Source organism: Tenrec ecaudatus, chromosome 8 (genome assembly GCF_050624435.1).
Source record: "Tenrec ecaudatus isolate mTenEca1 chromosome 8, mTenEca1.hap1, whole genome shotgun sequence".
NCBI lineage: Eukaryota > Metazoa > Chordata > Mammalia > Afrosoricida > Tenrecidae > Tenrec > Tenrec ecaudatus.
This window is the reverse complement of record NC_134537.1, coordinates 30,926,052-30,945,533: the sequence shown is the minus strand read 5'-3', so window position 1 is coordinate 30,945,533 and position 19,482 is coordinate 30,926,052. Positions and strand designations below refer to the sequence as shown.

Here is a 19,482-nt window from a genome sequence, read left to right as displayed (position 1 = left end):
AAAGGCAATCAGGAAGACTTTGTCATTTGCTTCTAGAAAGGCATACCCACCAAGGCCAATGTCAACCCTGAGAACCAACCCACCCTGTGTGAATCCGTTAGACTAAAGAAACAAATTCATAGACACGCATATGTGTATAAGAGTTTTATATAAAGGGTAAATGTACATTAAGAAAGCATGCCAACCCTGTCCAGTCTAAGCCCATAAGTCTGATATTAGCCCAAATGTCTGATACCAATCTATAAACTCTCTTCAGAATCATGAAACACATGCAATGACTCCAAATGCAGGCTGATCACAGGCCAGTGGGTAGAAGGTCTTTGGATCCAGTGGCGTTGTAAACCACTCAGCGCTGGCAGGGGTCTCCATGTGGCTTCTCCAGCACCCAGGGCACTAGCATAGTTCCATGTGTCTTGTCAACTGCAATGTCTCCCAGGGAGTGACAGAGAGAGAGAGAAGTGTCTCCTACCTCCAAGTAGGAAAATGCCAGAGTTCCCAGAATTCCCAGGAGAAGGCCATGCCCACACAGACACCTCATTGGTTATATCTTGATTGACAGGCCAGACTCCACCCCTTGCTCATAATCCTCTCAAATTGACACCAGATTATGGAACTACCACCGACCACCCCTTGTCAATTGGACACTTTTACATAACTCTTTAGCCATATGAACTGTCAAACAGTAAATAATAAAATCATGCCTGTGTCGACCAGGAGAAAACTAAAATGCATATAATTCAATATGTGCCATCCTCATTTAAACATAACATTCTATAAGTGAACAAAACAAAAAATATATCCTATGCTAATAATTACAGTTAAGTAACACCTACAACTTAATTTTATAATCCTATGCATATATTCCCCCACCTATGGACACTTGTAAGGCAACCCCTTAGGTGCACCTACCCTGATGCAGACCTGGGAGCTGGAGAAGCCATGTGGACACCCCTGCCAGCGTTGAGAGGCTTACAATGCCACTGGATCCAAAGACTTTCTACCCACTGGCCTGTTATCACCCTGTCTTATATGTTTCGTGAGCCTGAAGAGGACTTTATAGGTTGGTATCGGACATTTGGGCTAATATCTGGTTTATGGGCTTGGACTGGACTAGGTTGGGATACTTTCTAAAAGTACAATTACTCTTTATATAAAACTCTCTCTTACACACACATGGGCTTCTATGGATTTGTTTCTGGAGTCAGTTCCAACTCCTACTGACCCCATAAGACAGAGCAAAAGTGCCCCACAGTTTCCAAGGCTGCTGCCATCTGACGGTCACATCTTTCTCCGGCAGAGCTGCGGGGGGATTCGAAACATAGCCTTTTGATTAGGAGGCAAACGCTCACCCAGTGCACTACCAAGGCTCCTTGAGAACATACCCGATCCTATTAAATATATGCTGGCCTAGACACGCAGACCATCGAAAGAGGAAATGATCGCAGGAGAAGCTGCTGCTGCTGAGGTTACTGTCTGCAAAGTCAAAACACCCATTCGAATCAACTGGGGCTTACTGACCCAAAGGACTCGGGCCAAGCCCCAGGTAAACATGAACCGCTCAAACTGCACTCTGGTTAGTAAGCATGCGCCAGGACATCTTGATAGTTCCACCATTCAAATAGGAGAGGCACTTCAGAATGGATTAAAGCTTTTCCTAGTGATTTTGTCCCTTCCTTTTGCACTAGCAACATTATCCACCACGCTCACCCCGGCCTCTCAGCACTTTTCACTCAGATACCCATCACGTATCAGTAGGTAAGTCACAGGGAGCTCAAGGAAGTCCGTGGAACGATTCAGAGCCACTGACATCGGGCTTCCCACGCATGCAACATTTGGCCTCATTTGGCAACAGATCTGAGACTGACACCCCTCCCTTTAAAAGACAGGCAAACACCTGCAATAAACTGTCAAGGGTTCAGAATACAGAGTGGATCCCTCAGCCGATCAACACTCACATTACACTTGCTTTCCTCTGTGCTTTCAATCTCATTACTTATTGCGAGACAGTCTATCCTCCATCTGAAACTTAAGATCTAAACTGGCCACCGAAGTTCAGTTCTCTTTAAATAAACTCAGATTCTTCCTGGGTATTATCAGCTGTACTTCATTTATTTTAGGCAATTTACTTACCCCACCACCTAATCATTAACGTAGGATTAGATTTGTACCACTGATCAAAGCATGAGGATTCAGGCATACTGTATCGTAAAATTCCTTCATTTAAAACTTCTTTTATCCATCTCCCCAAGTCGATTCTTAAGTACTGCATTTAATTTATCCCTTAACTCTGTCAACTTAACTTTGTTCCGTTTATAATCTTAAAAAAACCAAAAACGGCCTCACTGCTATCAAATCGATATTGACTCATCTTGACTGTAAAGGACAGGGAAGAATTGCCCGTGTGGGTTTCTGAGACTGTAACTCTTTATGGGAGTAGAAAGCCTCATCTTTCTCCCTCAGGGCAGCCTGTGGTTTCAAGCTGCTGACCTTGTGGTTAGAAGCCTAACGGGTAAGCATGGCCCATTCATCTATAATAGTCACCCAGAAATATTTGATTGAGTTGAACAAAAGATTAAGAGATTCACACACAAAGAAGAGATTTCAATATTCTCTGTCATTGAAACTGTTTTAAGAGGTATGTAAACCTGCCCAGTGGCTGGAAATAGGAAGAAACTGCTAGTGGTGACATCATCTCAGGCAAAGCTAACTGAAAGTCACAAGGATAAGGTTCTGGCCTTCGGCCCAAGTCCAAGACTCTACTCCATGCCACAGGACATAGAGCAGGTACCCAATAAGATTGACCAAATGAGTGAAGAAAGCATAAACACATGATGACTTCATTGACTATGAAATGATCCCTCCAAACCCCACAGGCCCTGAGGTCAAACACGTCCTGATACAAATGCAAAGTTTTCGTATGTTTCCCGAGATTCCTCTTTTTGTTCCTTACAGAAATCCAGGAACCCAGAATTCTGGACACTGCATATTTGTTCCTTCTTTGCAAAGAAAGACAACAAAATGAGGTGGTTGCATATCTCACAAACTCAGGTTGCCAAGAACAACCCCTGCCGCTGCAGACCTTTCCAAGTTCCACAAGGGATCCTCGGGCCTGAATCTCTGCGCCTCACAGGTTGAGCAGAACTCTGTGAGCAGGCCACGGGATACAGTGGGGAGAAGGTCAAATCCAGAAGCTCAGATTTCTCAAAGTTAGTGAGTGCTCTGTCAGAAAGGGTCCACCTCCCTGGGTCTCAGTTTCCCCGCTGGCAAAAGAGAGGGAAGTAATTCACTCAGCATGCACTTGAAAAAGCTGTTCCTAGATGCTTGGCGCCAGGGGCGGACCAGGTGCTCTCTAAAGTCCCTTTCAGCTCTGCAAAATCTTACAATTCTTATAGTCACACTTTGCAGACATTCTTTTGGCGCTGACCTCCAAATCTCGCTGGAAACATAAACAGACTTCTACATAAAAACACACACTTACCAGCTATAATTTGGACTTGGCAGCATGAAGTTTAGCCATGGCTGAGAGGCAAAAGCACACGATTCTCTCTGGCGATCGTGTTCCTGTCGGTTACATTCTAAATCACAGCTACAAGGTGGAGGCACCTGGCGCCACAGTGGAGCTCGGCCACCTCCGACACCACGTGCACACCACACCGGAGAAGGCACGTCCATTTCCTTCTGAACGTGTCAGCAATCTTCCAGAGGAGGCGTCTCAAAAACAACATTCCTCTCCCGACCAGATTTGTCCTTTTCCATTGGGCAAACACCATTTTATTTTTTATCCTTCTCCCTTCTGTTCCGCAGGGAACAGAAGGCAACAAAGCAACGGGCATTTTGCTTATTTCCTTCCGTTCGAAAAACAAAGCCAGGCTTAAGGAAGAGTTCTCAGGACAGAGCCTGTGCGGAAAGATGCCTTGCAAGTTGACATGAGCCCCTGGGTTCCTCCGTCTTCTGAAGGGAACCATTGGCAAGGCCTCATTATCGCTGCTGTCAAAGGGACAGTATAACATCAAAATGGCACTCTAGCCATTTCAGCGTACCAAATTCACATCTATGTTTCATTTAATTGTTAGAGGTATAGATTCACCATCTCTTTCCTGATGAGGACACAGTGACTTCAGACGTAATGCCAAGCAATAAGTTAGTGATCCACTAGTGCCCAAACGCAAGCATTTCCCCCCAAACAGTCTTTGTAGAGCTAGACTTTAAGACGCAACAAAATCGTTTCCATGTGACTCTAAAATGAAACACTCTAAGTGCATTGCTGAATTGGGGGTGAATGTTCCAATACCGGCCTCAAAAAGCAAGATCCAGCAAACTTCTACAGCAAATTTCTACACTTTTCACTATGCACAAAATGAGTATAAAATAAATCAATTATATTATGCTCATTTTCCAAGGGATCTATCTATTGCATACAATGAATACATGTCTTGAAGGACGTCTGATGATTAGCATATTATTTTCTTTAATGAGCTAACAGGAAATTAAATACATAACAAATGTGCCACATGTTTATCTGAGACATAAAACGTGGGATAGCCTTTAAGAAATCAAGTCCCGAAGCTGAACTGGATTTTACCCAGTTCTGACTAGGACTAATCCCCACAGATTAATGTCAAAAGCTTTGCTTTCCAAGATGGACTACATGAAATCATCCTACTAACGGAGGTCATGTGGCTTCTTTCATACATTTCTGCTTAACTTTCAACTCCTCAGCCAAGCAGCCTTGACGTGTTACCCCGTTTCAACCACCTCCCATCCCAGACCCCTAATCCGTCCCAAGAGACATTGTAACCTAGTTTGTTCACTTCCATCGCCTTCCATTTGAAGCTTCAAGAACACAGGATTCTCTGTCTTGTTTCCCACCGAATTCCAAGTCCTGGAACAGTGTGAGGGAATGGTGTGCTCTTCTACTCCCAGAAACAGTTACTGTGTCAGAAATGTACAGAGACAGTCCGACCCTGTCCTATACGGCTGCTATGAGTTGGGTCAGGATCCACTCAATGGCTGTCAGAGTGAGAACAACTAAACGTCCAGTTTAGTAGAAAGCGAAACCGAGAAGTGAACCATGTAATCATTTACCGTATATACTCGTGAATAAGCAGAGTTTTCTAGCACATTTTTAATCCCATTTTTGTGGTAAAATCAGGTGGCTCAGCTGATATTCGGGTCGGCTTACACTCGAGAATACATGGTGTTTCTTACAGATTTCCTATGTAAAACTTCTTGTGGGAAAAATTAAATAAGCATATCTACCTCTATATCTACCTCTATATCTAGTATTTCTGTCGCTATAGAAGGAAGCTTAAAAATGTCTACGAGCGTCCGGCTTGGACTCCGCATGGGAAGCGGTCCTCGCCGCTCTGCCTGCTCTGCTTTGGAAACGTGCCTGCTTGCCTCCCTGGTTAAATCCTGTAAAAAGGCATCGCTTGAATCTTAGCAGGGTCGACCCAGTTCAACAAAAAGGTGAATTAAAAACATAAACTTTTCTATTGGCCACGCACACAAACCAATGTTGTGGGAAATTTTGATTAAATGATAATAGAATTTTGATACAAAGTGTTGTGGGGAAAACACTATATGTGTGAAGGTATATAGACGTAGACAATAAACCTCCATACACACCGTAATTAGCAATGAATGAGTTGTAGCAAACTAATATGGCCCCTCTCGCCACAATCATTATGTACACTATGTGTAACACTCTGGACTCCATGTCTGCGCCTAGAATCCCAACTTGCAGGGAGTTCTATGTTATGCTAATGGACAGAATGAAGACAGAGGAATTAAGGCTTGACCTTAGTAGAAGGTGTGTAAACCAAGTCAATCCCTTTGTATCCATGAGGGTGTTGTCTATTAAAAGACAACAACAACAACAACAAACCACATCTCCATCAAAGCCATACGATCCATTTCAGACACAGGGAGAAATCCCAGGACACAGGACAACTGGGTGAAGATCGCATTGCAGAGCTCTGTCTGAAGCGGTGGAGGCCAGAGCAGAGGCACAGAGACTACAGGACAGGGCAAAGGAGCCAGGCTGAGAGCAAATCCCCAGGGAAGGGGACCAAGATGGCGGACACAGGAGTAACAGCAGGACCACAGGACCGTGAGGCCGAGCAACAGGCAGGCTTCATGGCACATGGAGGCAGAGGCCAAGGGAAAGAGGCTGAGAGGCTGGAAACCAGGGAGAGGTTTGGCTGCTGTCTGGAGAGGTAATGCTGTGGACCAATGACTGTATCGTTACTGTTTACTAATCCTGGCACAAGGTAACCTGGTAATCCCCCTCACAGAGTCTCATCAGTGTGATGATCATCTGTTGAGTTTGGTGTGGCCATCGCAACTAATTATCCCAGCTAGAGTCAGTGCTGTGGGTGGACGAGTTGGTGTCAGAGTAAGTAGCGGATAGAGGGTGGGGGGCATTTCTGACGCTGCCTCGTGGCAATAGAGAAGCCAGAGAAAGTCGAATATGGCTCTTTATTTTTGCAATGGATATTTTTGCCATCTATATTTATAACTCAGTATCCCGCTACTCTTATTATGTTGAAGCAAACACAAACACGATTATATCTCAACCACAGGTCTCTCTGAATATGTCTCCAAAATATAAGTATCCCCCCGCAGCAGATTATCATATCACATAAACAATAGTCCCATAGGTTTACCATTTACTTTTCCTTCTTGACTTAAATGACAGCATCAGCTTAAATCACAGCCATTGGTCCCCAGTCTCCCTACCTACAACCAGTCTTAATCACAATCTGAAAAGGATTTCTGACCACTCTTCTTCCTCTAGTCCTGAGTTATGTTGCAATCAACACTCTTCAGAGCCTGACAATTCTAGGAAATGAAGATATATATTTTAACAATAGGCATCTTTGAAATTATACAGAAAAGAAACATCATAGGTTTTTTGCTATTTTTTTTAGGTAGAAAGATATTGCAGAACAATTAAGACTGGCGGCAACTGATCAAGGTCTTAACATGTCAGCCTGACTCTTTAGTTTGTGGGTAGAGAAAAATGAAAGGCAATAGAAAAGCTTGGTTGAGTGTCCCACAGTAATAAGAAAACATGAATATCTCAAATGGCTTCCCTAAAAATTAAAAACAAAAACAATTTTCAGCTTCAAAACAAAATAGGTAGGTAAAAGGATTCCCAAGGCTTCAGCATTCTTGCTGGCAGAACTCAAAGCAGCTCAAGTTGGGTGTTTGAAATTAAAGTTCCTCAGCTCTCGGTGAGTTGTAAGGCTCTCTGTAGGATCTGGATAAATATTTATCCACCGCAGAAACAATCACCAAGTTCATGAACTTCCTAGCAGGGCTTACACAAAGATGACTTCAGCGCCAGATCTTACCTGGATTCTGAAAGCGCCTTCCTCCAGGGGTGGTGGAGGAGGGAAGTTTCCAGGACCAGGTGGAAGGGCACTGGGCTCATCCAAAGGTGGAGGTGGTGGTGGAAGAAACTCACCTATGTAAGGAAATAAACACATGGAGTTAGTATGCAGGCTATTGTATAAGTCCTCCTTAATAAAAACAAACTTGTGGTGACATGTTACTGCTTTGTCATTGTCTTGGATATGCCATCTTCTGCTTTGTATAGCAATTACGCCCCAATTTTAGTTCACTTCAGTTCAGTGATTGGCCCTCGTTTTTCGGACGGAGACCAGAGTTCATACTGTTGAAGAGAAAACTGGTAGTCTAGGGGAGTTAGGTAGATTCAGCAAGACACAGGAAGGTGCTTGAAGTGAGAGGTTACTGAAATACAAGTACTTGCCTGAAAGAATTTTACAATCAAGCAGAAAAAGTTAGATGGGGGTGCATATGAGTACATACTACTTGGAATAATAAAAGATGCAATCGATTAGGATGCATAACCACACCTTTGGAAAAAATTAAGTTTATGTCCAGTTCTGTCCTGGATATTGTCACTAAATTATCTTAGTTGGGGAAAGGATCTGAATATATCTACTTTGTGATGCAGAGACCAAGTTCAAAAGGGGCTGAAAGTTGGAGGAATCAAGAACTAAGGGTGAGAAAAAGAAGGGCAGAGGAAATAAAGGGCAATTTACAATTAGGCACAAACACAGGAATATAAAATGATGTCTACCATGTTATTAAAATTAAGGAGATGAAAAAAAAATAAGGAGATGATGGAAATAAATTTTCAGCATACTATATGCCTAGTAAAAGGTTATCATTTTATCATGCATGCAGTGAGGATCCATCAAGGATGTCTTAGAAAGGAAATTGTTCCCAACTATAATTCACCAAGAGCAGCTCACTTTGAAAAGTAAAGTGCACCTGACTTAGGCCATGGTCTTTTCAATTGTCTCAAAGACACGTGGAAGCTGGATAACGAGGACTGAAGATCCCAGGGGAATAAATGTATTTGAATTACGGGTGTTGGTAAAGAGTATTGACTGGACTGTGGACTACCAGACATACACAGAAATCTGATTTTGGAAGAAGTACCTAGAATGCTCCTTAAAAGTGATGAATGGTGAGGCCTCATCTCTCGCACTTTACACATGGGATCAGGAGAGACCTGGAACAGGACTTCCTATTTGGTAGAGGGTCAGCAGACAAAAAGACTTAAAAAAAGAGAAAGACCCTAAACACAAGACATGCTGACACAGGGGGTGAAGCAATAGACTTCAACACGAAGATTCTGAGGATGGTCCAGCACGGGGTAGGGTTTGTTTCTGTTATCCACTGGGTCACTATGAGCCGGAACCAATGCAACGGCATCTAGCAACAACATCTAGAAACGGCATCTAGCAACAACAACAACAACACAGACAGAAATAAAGCCTGAAAGCACACGAAGGATGGGGGTGGGGGTGGGGAGAGGAGAGACTGGGGTAAGAAACATCAAATTCACAAATCTACAGACCCAGAGAAAGTTATTAACTTTCTTGATGCCAAGAAACCTCAAAGTATATAATCAACAAGAACAGCATTGCACAACACTGAAATTAGAGTTGTAAAAATATACATCTAATCCCTAAGGGTTGAGTCATATACCTATATGCAAGTGCTCTATGTATTTATGACATGACATTTTAAAATTATTACATGAATTGAATTCTATTGGGAAAATGAAAAGTTCCATTTTTTTTAAACTCTGTTATTTTTTTTTAAATGTGTTTTTGACACACTGGGAAAGTGTTGCCTTCTGTGAAAATGAAGTCGCTTCCTTGCATTCTAACTCCTCCACAGGTATTGGTAGCACAGCCAACTCTATTAGTGAATAAGTAGCTTCGATATAGTTGCAAAGTAGTACAACTTAGATCTTCAGAAAAAGAAGAGTTTCGATAGCACAGTGGATGAAAGGTTTTATATTTGCAATTTTTATTTAAGTGATTCTATTGTGTTATCAGGATTGATTAACCTTCTTTTGATCTTTAGTTGACTAATAGCTATAATAATAACACATAACACGTATTCAATGTAGATATAGGTAGCTAGGTAGACTGTCACCAAATTGTCTCAAATAAATATAAAGTATGAGAAGAATGTTCATAATTTTCATCGCGATTAGGCAAAGAAGAGCTAGGTTGTTGGGAGAATAGACTGCTTAGGTTTTAGCTCTACTCCAATGTTGAGATCTACATGTGCTGTTTCAACCTACATCTTATTCATATCCTCTTTGAAAGAGGATTTCTGAGCACCATCTTAACCTTCACCAAATTCTATTAAGCCACGGATAACTGCCAGAGTAATATCAGTCTTCAAAGAAATCTTACGGATCAGAAATAGAGGTCAACAGAACAAACATTTACTGTATAAAGTCTCTCAGCAAATTAGCTCCTTCTCACTCTACTCTCTCTTGTTGTGCTTCCTTCTCTCAGAGAACTTATGGGTTTGAAAGGGAAGAAACTCATTGGCGGGCAAAAAGTTTTTAGGGGAGAAGGGGTCAACCCTTCCATCTCACAGCTTTGTGTCTTACTGTGGTAAAAAATAAACCAAAAAACGTTCACCAGTTCAATAATTTCAACGTGTACAATCCAGTGACACTGCTCGCATTCTTTCCTTGTGTAGTGCAAACATTGTTGTTCTCCTTTTCCAAATAATTCGACAACCATTAACATGAACTCAATGCCTCTGAGCAAAAACGCCCCTTCCTCCCAATCCCGCTGACCGCTAATGGTCTTTGGTTTCATAACTTTGCTTATTTCATATAAGAAGAGCCATCTACAGAGCCCCAGAGGTGTAGTGGTTCAATGCCGGACCACTTACAGAAAGGTCAGTGGTTTGAACCACGAGGTAGGGAGAAAGATGTAGGGATCAGCTACCATAAGTTATCGCCTTGTACACCCACCTGCAGAGTTCTAGTCTATCGTAAGGGCTGCTGTTGATTGAAATGGGCTCATTTTAAAAATTATTTTAAGCAGGTGGTCATAGAATATAAGTTCTTTTGCAACTGACCTATTTCACTAAGCATAATGTTTGCAAGGTTCATCCAGGTGTAGCACGCAGCAGGCCTGCATTTCTGAGTAATACACTGTGATACGCGACCGTTTGTTAGTCCATTCACTTGATGGTGAACACTGCATCCACCGAATAATGTTTTGAAGCCAACGATGTGGTGCTCATCTGGCTTAAATAATTAGGTGAAGATCCTCCCAGAGAAAACCCATGAAGGGAGGACCCTTCCTATCCATCCATGGCCTGTCCCTCTACAACAGAAAGAAAATCTGATGGAATTCTCTGAGCCTTTGATCAATATCATGTTGTTATACAAATTTACATGTACACCTGAACCAAAAAGCCATACTTACCACATATAATGCATATAATACACTACTATACAGTTTGAAGGGGTTTTGAAAAGTTCGTGTACAATGTAATCAAAAGACAATGGGATTTTTCTCTTTTAAAAATCATTTTATTGAGGGCTTTTTCTACTTGAGCTTTTGGTATCAGTTCCTCATTTTGCCCCTCCCGCCAACATGAACTTGATATTGTTTTTTTTCATGTCTTACACTGACCCAGGTCTCCCTTCACCCACTTTTCTGTTGTCCATCCTGCTGGGTTGGGGTTATTTGTAGATCATTGTAATCAGTTCCCCCTTCCTCCCCAACCTTTCTCTTACCCTCCTGGTATCACTACTGTCTTTATTGGTGCTGGGGTTTTTTTCTGTACTGGATTCCCAGTGTTTCCAGCTCTGATCTGTACCAGTGTATATGCTCTGGTCTAGCCAGATTGGTAAGGTAGAATTGGGATCATGCTAGTAGGGGAGTTGGGGGAAGGAGAAAGCATTAAAGAACTAGAGGAAAGTTGTATGTTTCATTGATAATATATTGTACCCTGAATGGCTCATCTCTTCCTAGTGACCCTTCAGTGAGCGAATGTTCAATTGTCTACAGATGGACTTTGGGTCTCCACTCTGCACTCCCCCTCATTCACAATGATATCATTTTTTGTTCTGGATCTTTGATGCCTGATACCTGATATCACTGACACTTCATGATCACAGAGGCTGGTCTGCTTCTTCCATGTGGATTTTGTTGCTTCTCAGCTAGATGGTCGGTTGTTTATCTTCAAGTCTTTAAGACCCCAGACGCTATATCTTTTGATAGCTGGGTACCATCAGGTTTCTTCATCACATTTGCTCATGTACCCATTTTCCCTTCAGTGATCAAGTCGGGAAGGTGATCATCACAGAATGCCAGGTTATTAGAACAAAGGGTTCTTGCATTGAGGGAAACTTGAGTAGAGGCCCAATGTCCGTCTGCTACCTTAATACTTAACATATAAATATATGTGCATTGATCAATTTCCCAATCCTTATATATATACTTACATATGTACATGTGTATATTTTGACCTCTATAAATGTCCTTTGCCTCCTAATTCTTTCCTCTATTTCCTTTTACTTTCTTCTTGTCTCGCTATCATGTTCGGCCTTCATTTGAGTTTCAGTAATTCCTCTCAGGGGATTTTTCTAAGGATACTTGCAAGCCCCCCTTACATTTATTTACTTTTAAACTGCTGGGGTGATCCACTCAATTGACTGTGTGATTCAGAAATGGGTCTTAACTCACATGCTGAACAGCACTGAACTAGATTATGTTAAACTGGCTTTAGCAATAGTTCTAGAGTACGCAACCAGTTCTCCTTCGTGTTCACTTAAGCACAAGACAGCTACTTGACCGCGCAGCAGAGAGTTTCAAACCTCCAAAGAGACACTCTATGCACAAGGTCTCGTCAACACTAACTCAGAGTGAGTTGCTTGATGCTTACCAAGTGGGAAAAATGCTTACTTTTAAAGCTCCACTCAGTGGAACCTTTTTCTGTTTTTTGGGGGGTGCCTCCATATATATATATATATATATTTAGCTGTCATTGTAGTCACAATTAAGAATTTTAAAACACAGACAAAATATAGGAGGAAATTTCAATACCTGTAAATGTTTCAACTAAGTAATATATATATATATATAATGTTAAACAAACAGGAAATGATGGGGTTAGGATATTAAGGTTAATTGCTCAAACACTGAGTACAAGTTCCATGTAATGTATCACTTCTGCCTTACCCATCTAATTGTCATCCACTGGTGAAAAACTTAAAAAGTACCAAAATTGCCTCACTTAACTAAACATGTTTCCGGTTAGACATTAAATCCTGTCACACTCTTTTTCAACCCAACCTCTGTTCTTTCCCAAGAGAATGGTTGAGAATTTGACTGATCCAGCCAAGGGTCAGCCTACATAATCTGTAGGGTCTCCTTTTTAGAAAGCAGCACCCAGGGGAACAGTCCTGTATCCTTTATGCTTCAGGCATAAGAAGGACTAGCTTCCAGGGTAGGAAAACCAACTATCATCCAGAACATTCTTTCAGCTTCATAGAGTAAGACGAGATAAAACAGCTCACTGACCCAGTTGGTCTCCAAGATATGATGGTGTGAGAGAGAGAAGAGATTAAAAATCTTGTTTATCGCTAAGACCTGAACAAAGTGTCAGACCTTAGAAGGGTCAAGCATTCATGAAATGATTGATAAAGCAGACCCTTGGGTGCCATTTTGCTCCTTGTCTTTGAGGGTGCATCTCCCATGAGGATTCTCTGGGTGAAGTGATCATTGAACATCAGAGCATGACTTGGGCATTCCTCATTACCTGGCCTCATGGCTACCTAAGTAGTTATACCCTGAGACATTCTCATCTGTGAATGATAAGGCATGTGACCTTGACCAAATAACTTCAATGTGTTTGGCTTCATAATAGACATTTTAGAGTCCAAACTCTATTATACATTGGGAAGCTAACTTTTCTATTTGTAATCTCTATTGGTGAGCTAAAAAGCAAACTGATTAAGTAAGTCCTCCATTATATAGGCAAGCAATGTCATTCAAAAGAAGAAAGGACTGATTATAATGGTGATAAAGCACACCGGGTTAAAATAAGAAAAAAAAAAAAGAACTCATGTATACTAACTACTGGTCTAGGAATCACAGTGAAAATCAAGAGTACATTTTAAAATAAAATTTGGTAATTGTAAGCAAAAGCCATTAAAAAATCTGTATTTATCTTGGTAGCACAATGATGCTTGTAAATATCCTAAGCAAGACCCTAAAAGGTATACAGAGAAACTTGTCAAGAATCTTCATCACAATCCAAAGCAATGTGGAGAAAAAATGCTCACCAACAGCGTGCTGGTTAAAAACGCAGAGTCAACCACACACCGCAAAACGGGAACAACATCAAAAGGATAACACCGACCTACATCTGACAGCCATGGGTCACTCACCAAGTGCCTTCCATGTGACAGACGAAGGGAAAAATGAACACGCACTATGAAGACTAAACTAACCAACAATGAGAAGATAAGTCCAAAAGTCTCACCCTCTTGAAATGTACACTCAATCAGAGAACGAATATTGAAAATCAGTAAGTTAAATATAAATGAGGATGTCTTGTATCAAAGCTAAAACAAGGAAGAGGGACGGGTTCTCCTGATAACATTTCCGTAGCACAGTGACAAGTCTCCTTGCTTCTAAGGAGTGTTCTGGTTGTCGGCAAGGGAGAGTTCTGTGTTCTGCTGGTAGTTCATTCAAACCGGAGTCACGAACGCCAAATTTAATATTAGTCACCAATATCAAACTTCAATGCAACAGCTCCTCTGCAGTACTCCTTATTCTTTGTCCAGCTTTCCCATGTATTAAAAATACTTTGGCAAAAAAAGTACCTTGGTTTGGTCAGGCACACCTTAGTCTTCTAAGTGACATCTTTGTTCTTGAACACTTTAAACAGGTCTTGTGAGGCAGGTTTGTCGAGTGCAATACGTCATTCGATTTCTTGACTGCTGCTTCCATGACGGCTGATCAGGGATTGAAGCAAAATGAAATCCCAAACAACTTTGATCTCTCTTCCTGATCATGCCAACTGATCCAGTTTTGAGGATGACTGCTCTCTTTACATTGAGTTGTAAACGCATGGAAGCATGTAGTCTTTGATCTTCATGTGCAGGTACTTCCTCCTGGCTTTCGGGAAGCAGAGTTGGGTCTGCATGTCAACGTTTGTTAAGGGAATTTCCTCCAATCCTAATGCAACATTCTGGACGTTTATGCCATCCACTTTCTCCAATGACTTGCTAACCGTACAAATCCAATAAGTATGGTGAGAAGACACAACCCTGACACACACTTTTCCTAATTTTAAATCTGAAATGATCCCCTTGTTCTAGTTGAACAATTACCTCTTAATCTCCGTAGAGTTTCTACATGAGCAGTTAAGCGTTCTGGAATCCCCACCCTTCACAATGCCGTTCATATTTTGTTATGATCCATACAGGCAAATGACTTAGCACAGTCAATAAAACAAAGGTAAATATTTTCATGACATTCTATGCTGCCAGCCCAGCTCTATCCTGAAAGTCTTGTTCCATCCATGTCTTCAAGGTTAACTGTAGGTTGAGGAGGCCGTTCTTGTCGATTCATATTTTGAATGTCTTCCAATCATCTACAGGCACTCCATCAGACAATGTTTCCCTGCTATTTTCATAAGGTTTTCAGTGGCTAATCCCTGTGAAGTGGCCCAAGTATCCTTTATTCTTAGTCTCTCTTTAGTCTGGAAGTCCCACGGGGACCTGTTCACCACTGAAGGCCTTGTTGGTATGTGCGACATGGCGGGCAAAGCTTCCAGCATCACAGCCACACATGAGCCATCACAGTCACTGACAGATGAGTAGGGCCAGGTCTCTGAGCCTATTATAAATATCATTTTCATACGCACTGTGAAACCAAGAAGTCCTCGTGACTCACGTTATTGTGGTACTTGCTTTAGTTTGGTGGTCTCGAACCAAACCCACAGTTTCTATGAGGCATGCGAGAGCAAGAAAAGTAACACATATGCATGTATAAATATATGTTAAGTCAAAAGGAAGAGACAAAGAAATGAACCCCAGCATCTACTCAAACCCAGTGCTTAACTACTGTTCCAGGCCAAAAGTTCAATATCTTGATCATAATCCTACATAACTTAGCTCAAATCTCCTTGAGATTCTCAAACTGAACACAAGAATTATTATCCTTAAAGTAGAAGAAGTCTCTAGTTCTAATTGAAAATTGGCAACCTCATTCTAGGCATAGCTAACACAATCTCTGGATTAGCCTTTCGATTTAATCCCAAATGAACAAGCTGTGTCATGGTGAACTGCCTTGGTCTATCACAGCCAAGGACACTGCATTTCTCTAAGATAGCGGTTCTCAATCTGTGGGTCATGACCACTTGGGGGGTCTCGAATGAACCTTTCACAGGGGTCGCCCAATTCATAACAGTCACAAAATCACAGTTAGACAGTACCAATGAAAATCATTTTATGGTTGGGGGTCACCACCACATGAGGAACTGTGTTAAAGGGTCTGAGGAAGGTTGAAAATCACTGCTCTAAGACATACAGGTTTCCGATGTTGAGGAGCATACAACTGGTCAGTTGAAAACCATGAATGGATTCCCAATAATATAAAATTATGAGGACAGTCTGCTTCTACAAATGGACTAAAACCAAGTAGCACATTTAAATCTACTAAGTGTCATTTGTCTTACAAAAACAGTAATTGCTATCCAAAAACAAAACAAAACCCCAAACCACATCATATATTTTGACTTCCAAAAAAAGGGTGACCCAAATAAAGAGAGCAATAGGTTAAGCATAATACATCAAGTTTCCACTGGCTATCGAGATGTCTTCAGCCCTAATTCCAAAAAGTAAACTTATCTCCATTAAAAAATGAAATAAAAATTAAAAATTCATGTACTGGCCAGAGAAGGAGGCAGCAGCCAAGCAAAACAAAAATCTTAATTTATCACTGAAGAAAGAAGCTAGCCAAAAGCTATCAGTAGTGTCTTCCCCTTCCGTACTCAATTCGGCCAGAAGCTCGCCTTCCCAACAAGAAAAGGTAACAGAGACAGACCCCACATGGCTTTACAATAAAAACACCTCAAGCAGGTCATTCAACTTACTTCCTCTGTTAGGATCTAGTTAGAGAATACACCTCCTCGCCAGCGACAACGCAGAATTCCTTCCTTCCTGACTTCTACGGGAGCATGTATCTAGCTCTTTGTTCACTGTGCACCAAATGGAGTTCACTACTGGATTGGGAGTTTCAACAGTGCAGGTTCTTTGTTTTTCTAATCTCTCCATAGAACCCACAGTCCCGATGGCACCCTGGTCAGCATGTCTGATGGTTCATCAACTGCATGGAGGCTCACCGCAAAGGACCTTGAAAGAAAGGTCTAGAGATCCACTTTGTAGAACTAAGTCATAGAAAATGCTAGAGAACACAGTCCTACCGGAACCATATGGGCACTCCCTCGGGAAAAAATTAATTAAAAAGCAACTGGGTTTTATCCTTGCTAAGTTTCAAATAGAAACATAAAGCACATAGGTGATTCTAAGCAACATTTATATTTCATTCAAGGAACCCTGTTGGCATAGTGGGCCATGTGTTGATGAGTAACCATAAGGTTGGCAGTTCAAAACCACTAGCTACTCCATGGGAGAAAGATGAAGCTTTCTACTTTTGTAATTACTCAGAGCCTCAGAATCACGCAGGGGCAATTCTATAGTGCCCCAGAGAGTCATTATGAGACAAAATCAATAGGGTGGCTGTGAGTATACTGCATATATATTAAACTGAATCTAATTCTGAAAGATTATTTTTTTCCATAGTAACTTCAAAATTATTGACATAGGTAACCAACTGTATTGACGTCATCAGTCTAGTATCATGTGAATGAATAAGCATCAATCGCTAGAGGTGTCTCTGAGTAGGTGTCTAACCAGAAGTTTAGGATTAAAATTCAGGCCTTAACTATTTGAACCACCCAGGAAGCAATATTTGTCTTAATAATGGTCTTAAGGTAGTTAATTTTTATGTTGTCCACCTGACTAGGCCATGATGCCTGATTGTTTTATCAAATACTAGTTGAGATGTGACTGTAAAGTTGTGCTGCAGATGTGGTTAATCTTTACAATCAGTTGGCTTCAAATCATGAACATTCACTTTGATAATATGTGTGAGCAAATATCAATTGAAGACTTTAAAGAACAAAACCTGAGGCTCTTCTGAGATGAAGAAATGCGGCCTGAATTCACAGACTGGCATATAAATTTCACATCGAGACTACAGCATCAAGTCTGTTTCAGTTCCCAGGTTGCTCGACATGCTTCGGACTTGCCAGTCCACACAACAAATCAATGTCGCAAAGAGAAAAAAAGAGTGACCTACAGGCTCTGTACAAGACCTTCTGTTGTTGCTGTATCATTAGTGCCTTTGACTGAGTTTTGACTCAAATGGATCTTATGCACAACCTAACAAAACACTGCCCAGTTCTCACAATGGTTGCAATGGCCTAGCACACCTCAAAAAACTCACTGCCATTAAGTCAGTACAGACTCATAGCACCCTTAGGGGATAGCAGAACTTGCCACAGAGAGAGATGGGTATGGGGAAAAGAGAGGTGCCTTATGTAAAGAATGGCAAAATATTGATCATTGAGGTATAGAAATAGGTGTGATGTTTAACCTGGGAGTGTGTATCCAAATCTCTTAGGGTCTGAGATACTTAGGTTTATTGCGCCAACCTGGCCAATAAACATATGTGGGATTAATTGAAGGGTGGTGAGATACATGGCTCAGTGAGCCTCACCTTTCTTGTCCTCTGGTCTCTTGTTCTCTGATGGTCAGACCAGTGTGCGGCAGCCTTAGCTAGTTCTCTGTCTCAGCTGGCAAGGCTCGCTTCCTGCAAGACATCCCTGAGGAGAGGACACATGGCCCTACTCTGATGCAGCCGTGAGTGCAGGAAAAGCTGCATGGAGACCCCGTTAGCGCTGAGATGCTCACACGCTCACTGATTCGGCTTTCTTCCTGCAGTCAGCGTCATTGCGTGTGTTTTGCGAGTTTGAGGGGGACTTTGTAAATCGGTGTCAGACACATAGGCTAATAATGTTGGACTTGTGGGCTTGGAGAGCACTAGGATGGGATGCTTTCTTAATGTACACTTACCCTTTCCCTTCATATAAAACTCTCTCTTACATACATCGGAGCTGGTGTGCATGTTTCTCTAGTCTACCCAGACTAACGCAGGGTCCTCCCTCTCCAACATATGCTCAGAACCCACTCGCGTATTCAATCAGAATCTGCAAGAACCTTGAAAAGCTACCTGGGTGATGGCAATCTGAAACCTGGATTGAGAGTCTTCGGCCTCATGAAAGACTAAATGTGATTAAGACACTCTCCTAAATTTAACAGCCACAGACACATGATGCCAGATGTGACTCTGGGCTGGACCCTGGAGCAGAAATGGTATATTCATAGGACAAGTGATGAAATCTGAGTGGGGTTTCTACAGTAGCAAGTGTTATTGTGTCAGGGTTTACTTACCTGGTTCTCATCATGCTGTGGTGTGGAAAGACACACATTTAGGTAAACTGTGACAAGAGTCAAAGAAGAATCCTTGCTACTATTTTTCAGTGCTTGTGTAAAGTCTAAAATTATTTTGGAATGAAAAGTCAAAATTTATTTTTAATTACTTTATGGATAGAGAAATGTAAGAACAGTGTCTGAGGGAGACACTTCTATATAAATCTGACCTTTATCAAGAGCCCTACAGTGACCCCATACCTCCTTAACTTCTGGCCAAGGGCACCCTCCCCACCATACCTAATAGATTTACTTGGAGGAAAATAGAGAAACCTGCTCCTGCTGAGACAACATCAGTGGACTATGAAGACGAGAAAGTGTTTTGTTTTGTTTTTCTATTTAGGATACATGAGACAGATGACCAGGAATACGGGAGGGTCCTTCAACAGAACACCCTAGACAGGCTGGTAGTCCTAGCTCGATAGACTGCCACCATGAAACCCCATCCACGGTGCTTTCCCCAGATTGCAGACCAATACTCAAGGACTCTCCTAGAACAAGGTGGGGAGAGGAGGCCCATGATGTCTCCAGGCAAATACTCTCAATTCTTC

General features: G+C 41.8%; 1 protein-coding gene across 14 annotated transcripts in view; it reads right to left on the bottom strand.

Annotated features, from left to right (window-relative positions):
* Nucleotides 1-19,482, bottom strand: part of LPP (LIM domain containing preferred translocation partner in lipoma) — a 792,938-nt gene that overhangs the window by 426,049 nt on the left and 347,407 nt on the right. For all 14 annotated transcript variants that reach the window (XM_075556195.1, XM_075556197.1, XM_075556200.1 and 11 more), the window contains one exon: nucleotides 7,359-7,471. In XM_075556195.1, the coding sequence (XP_075412310.1) occupies nucleotides 7,359-7,471 (113 nt within the window). The remainder of the gene's footprint in view (nucleotides 1-7,358; nucleotides 7,472-19,482) is intronic.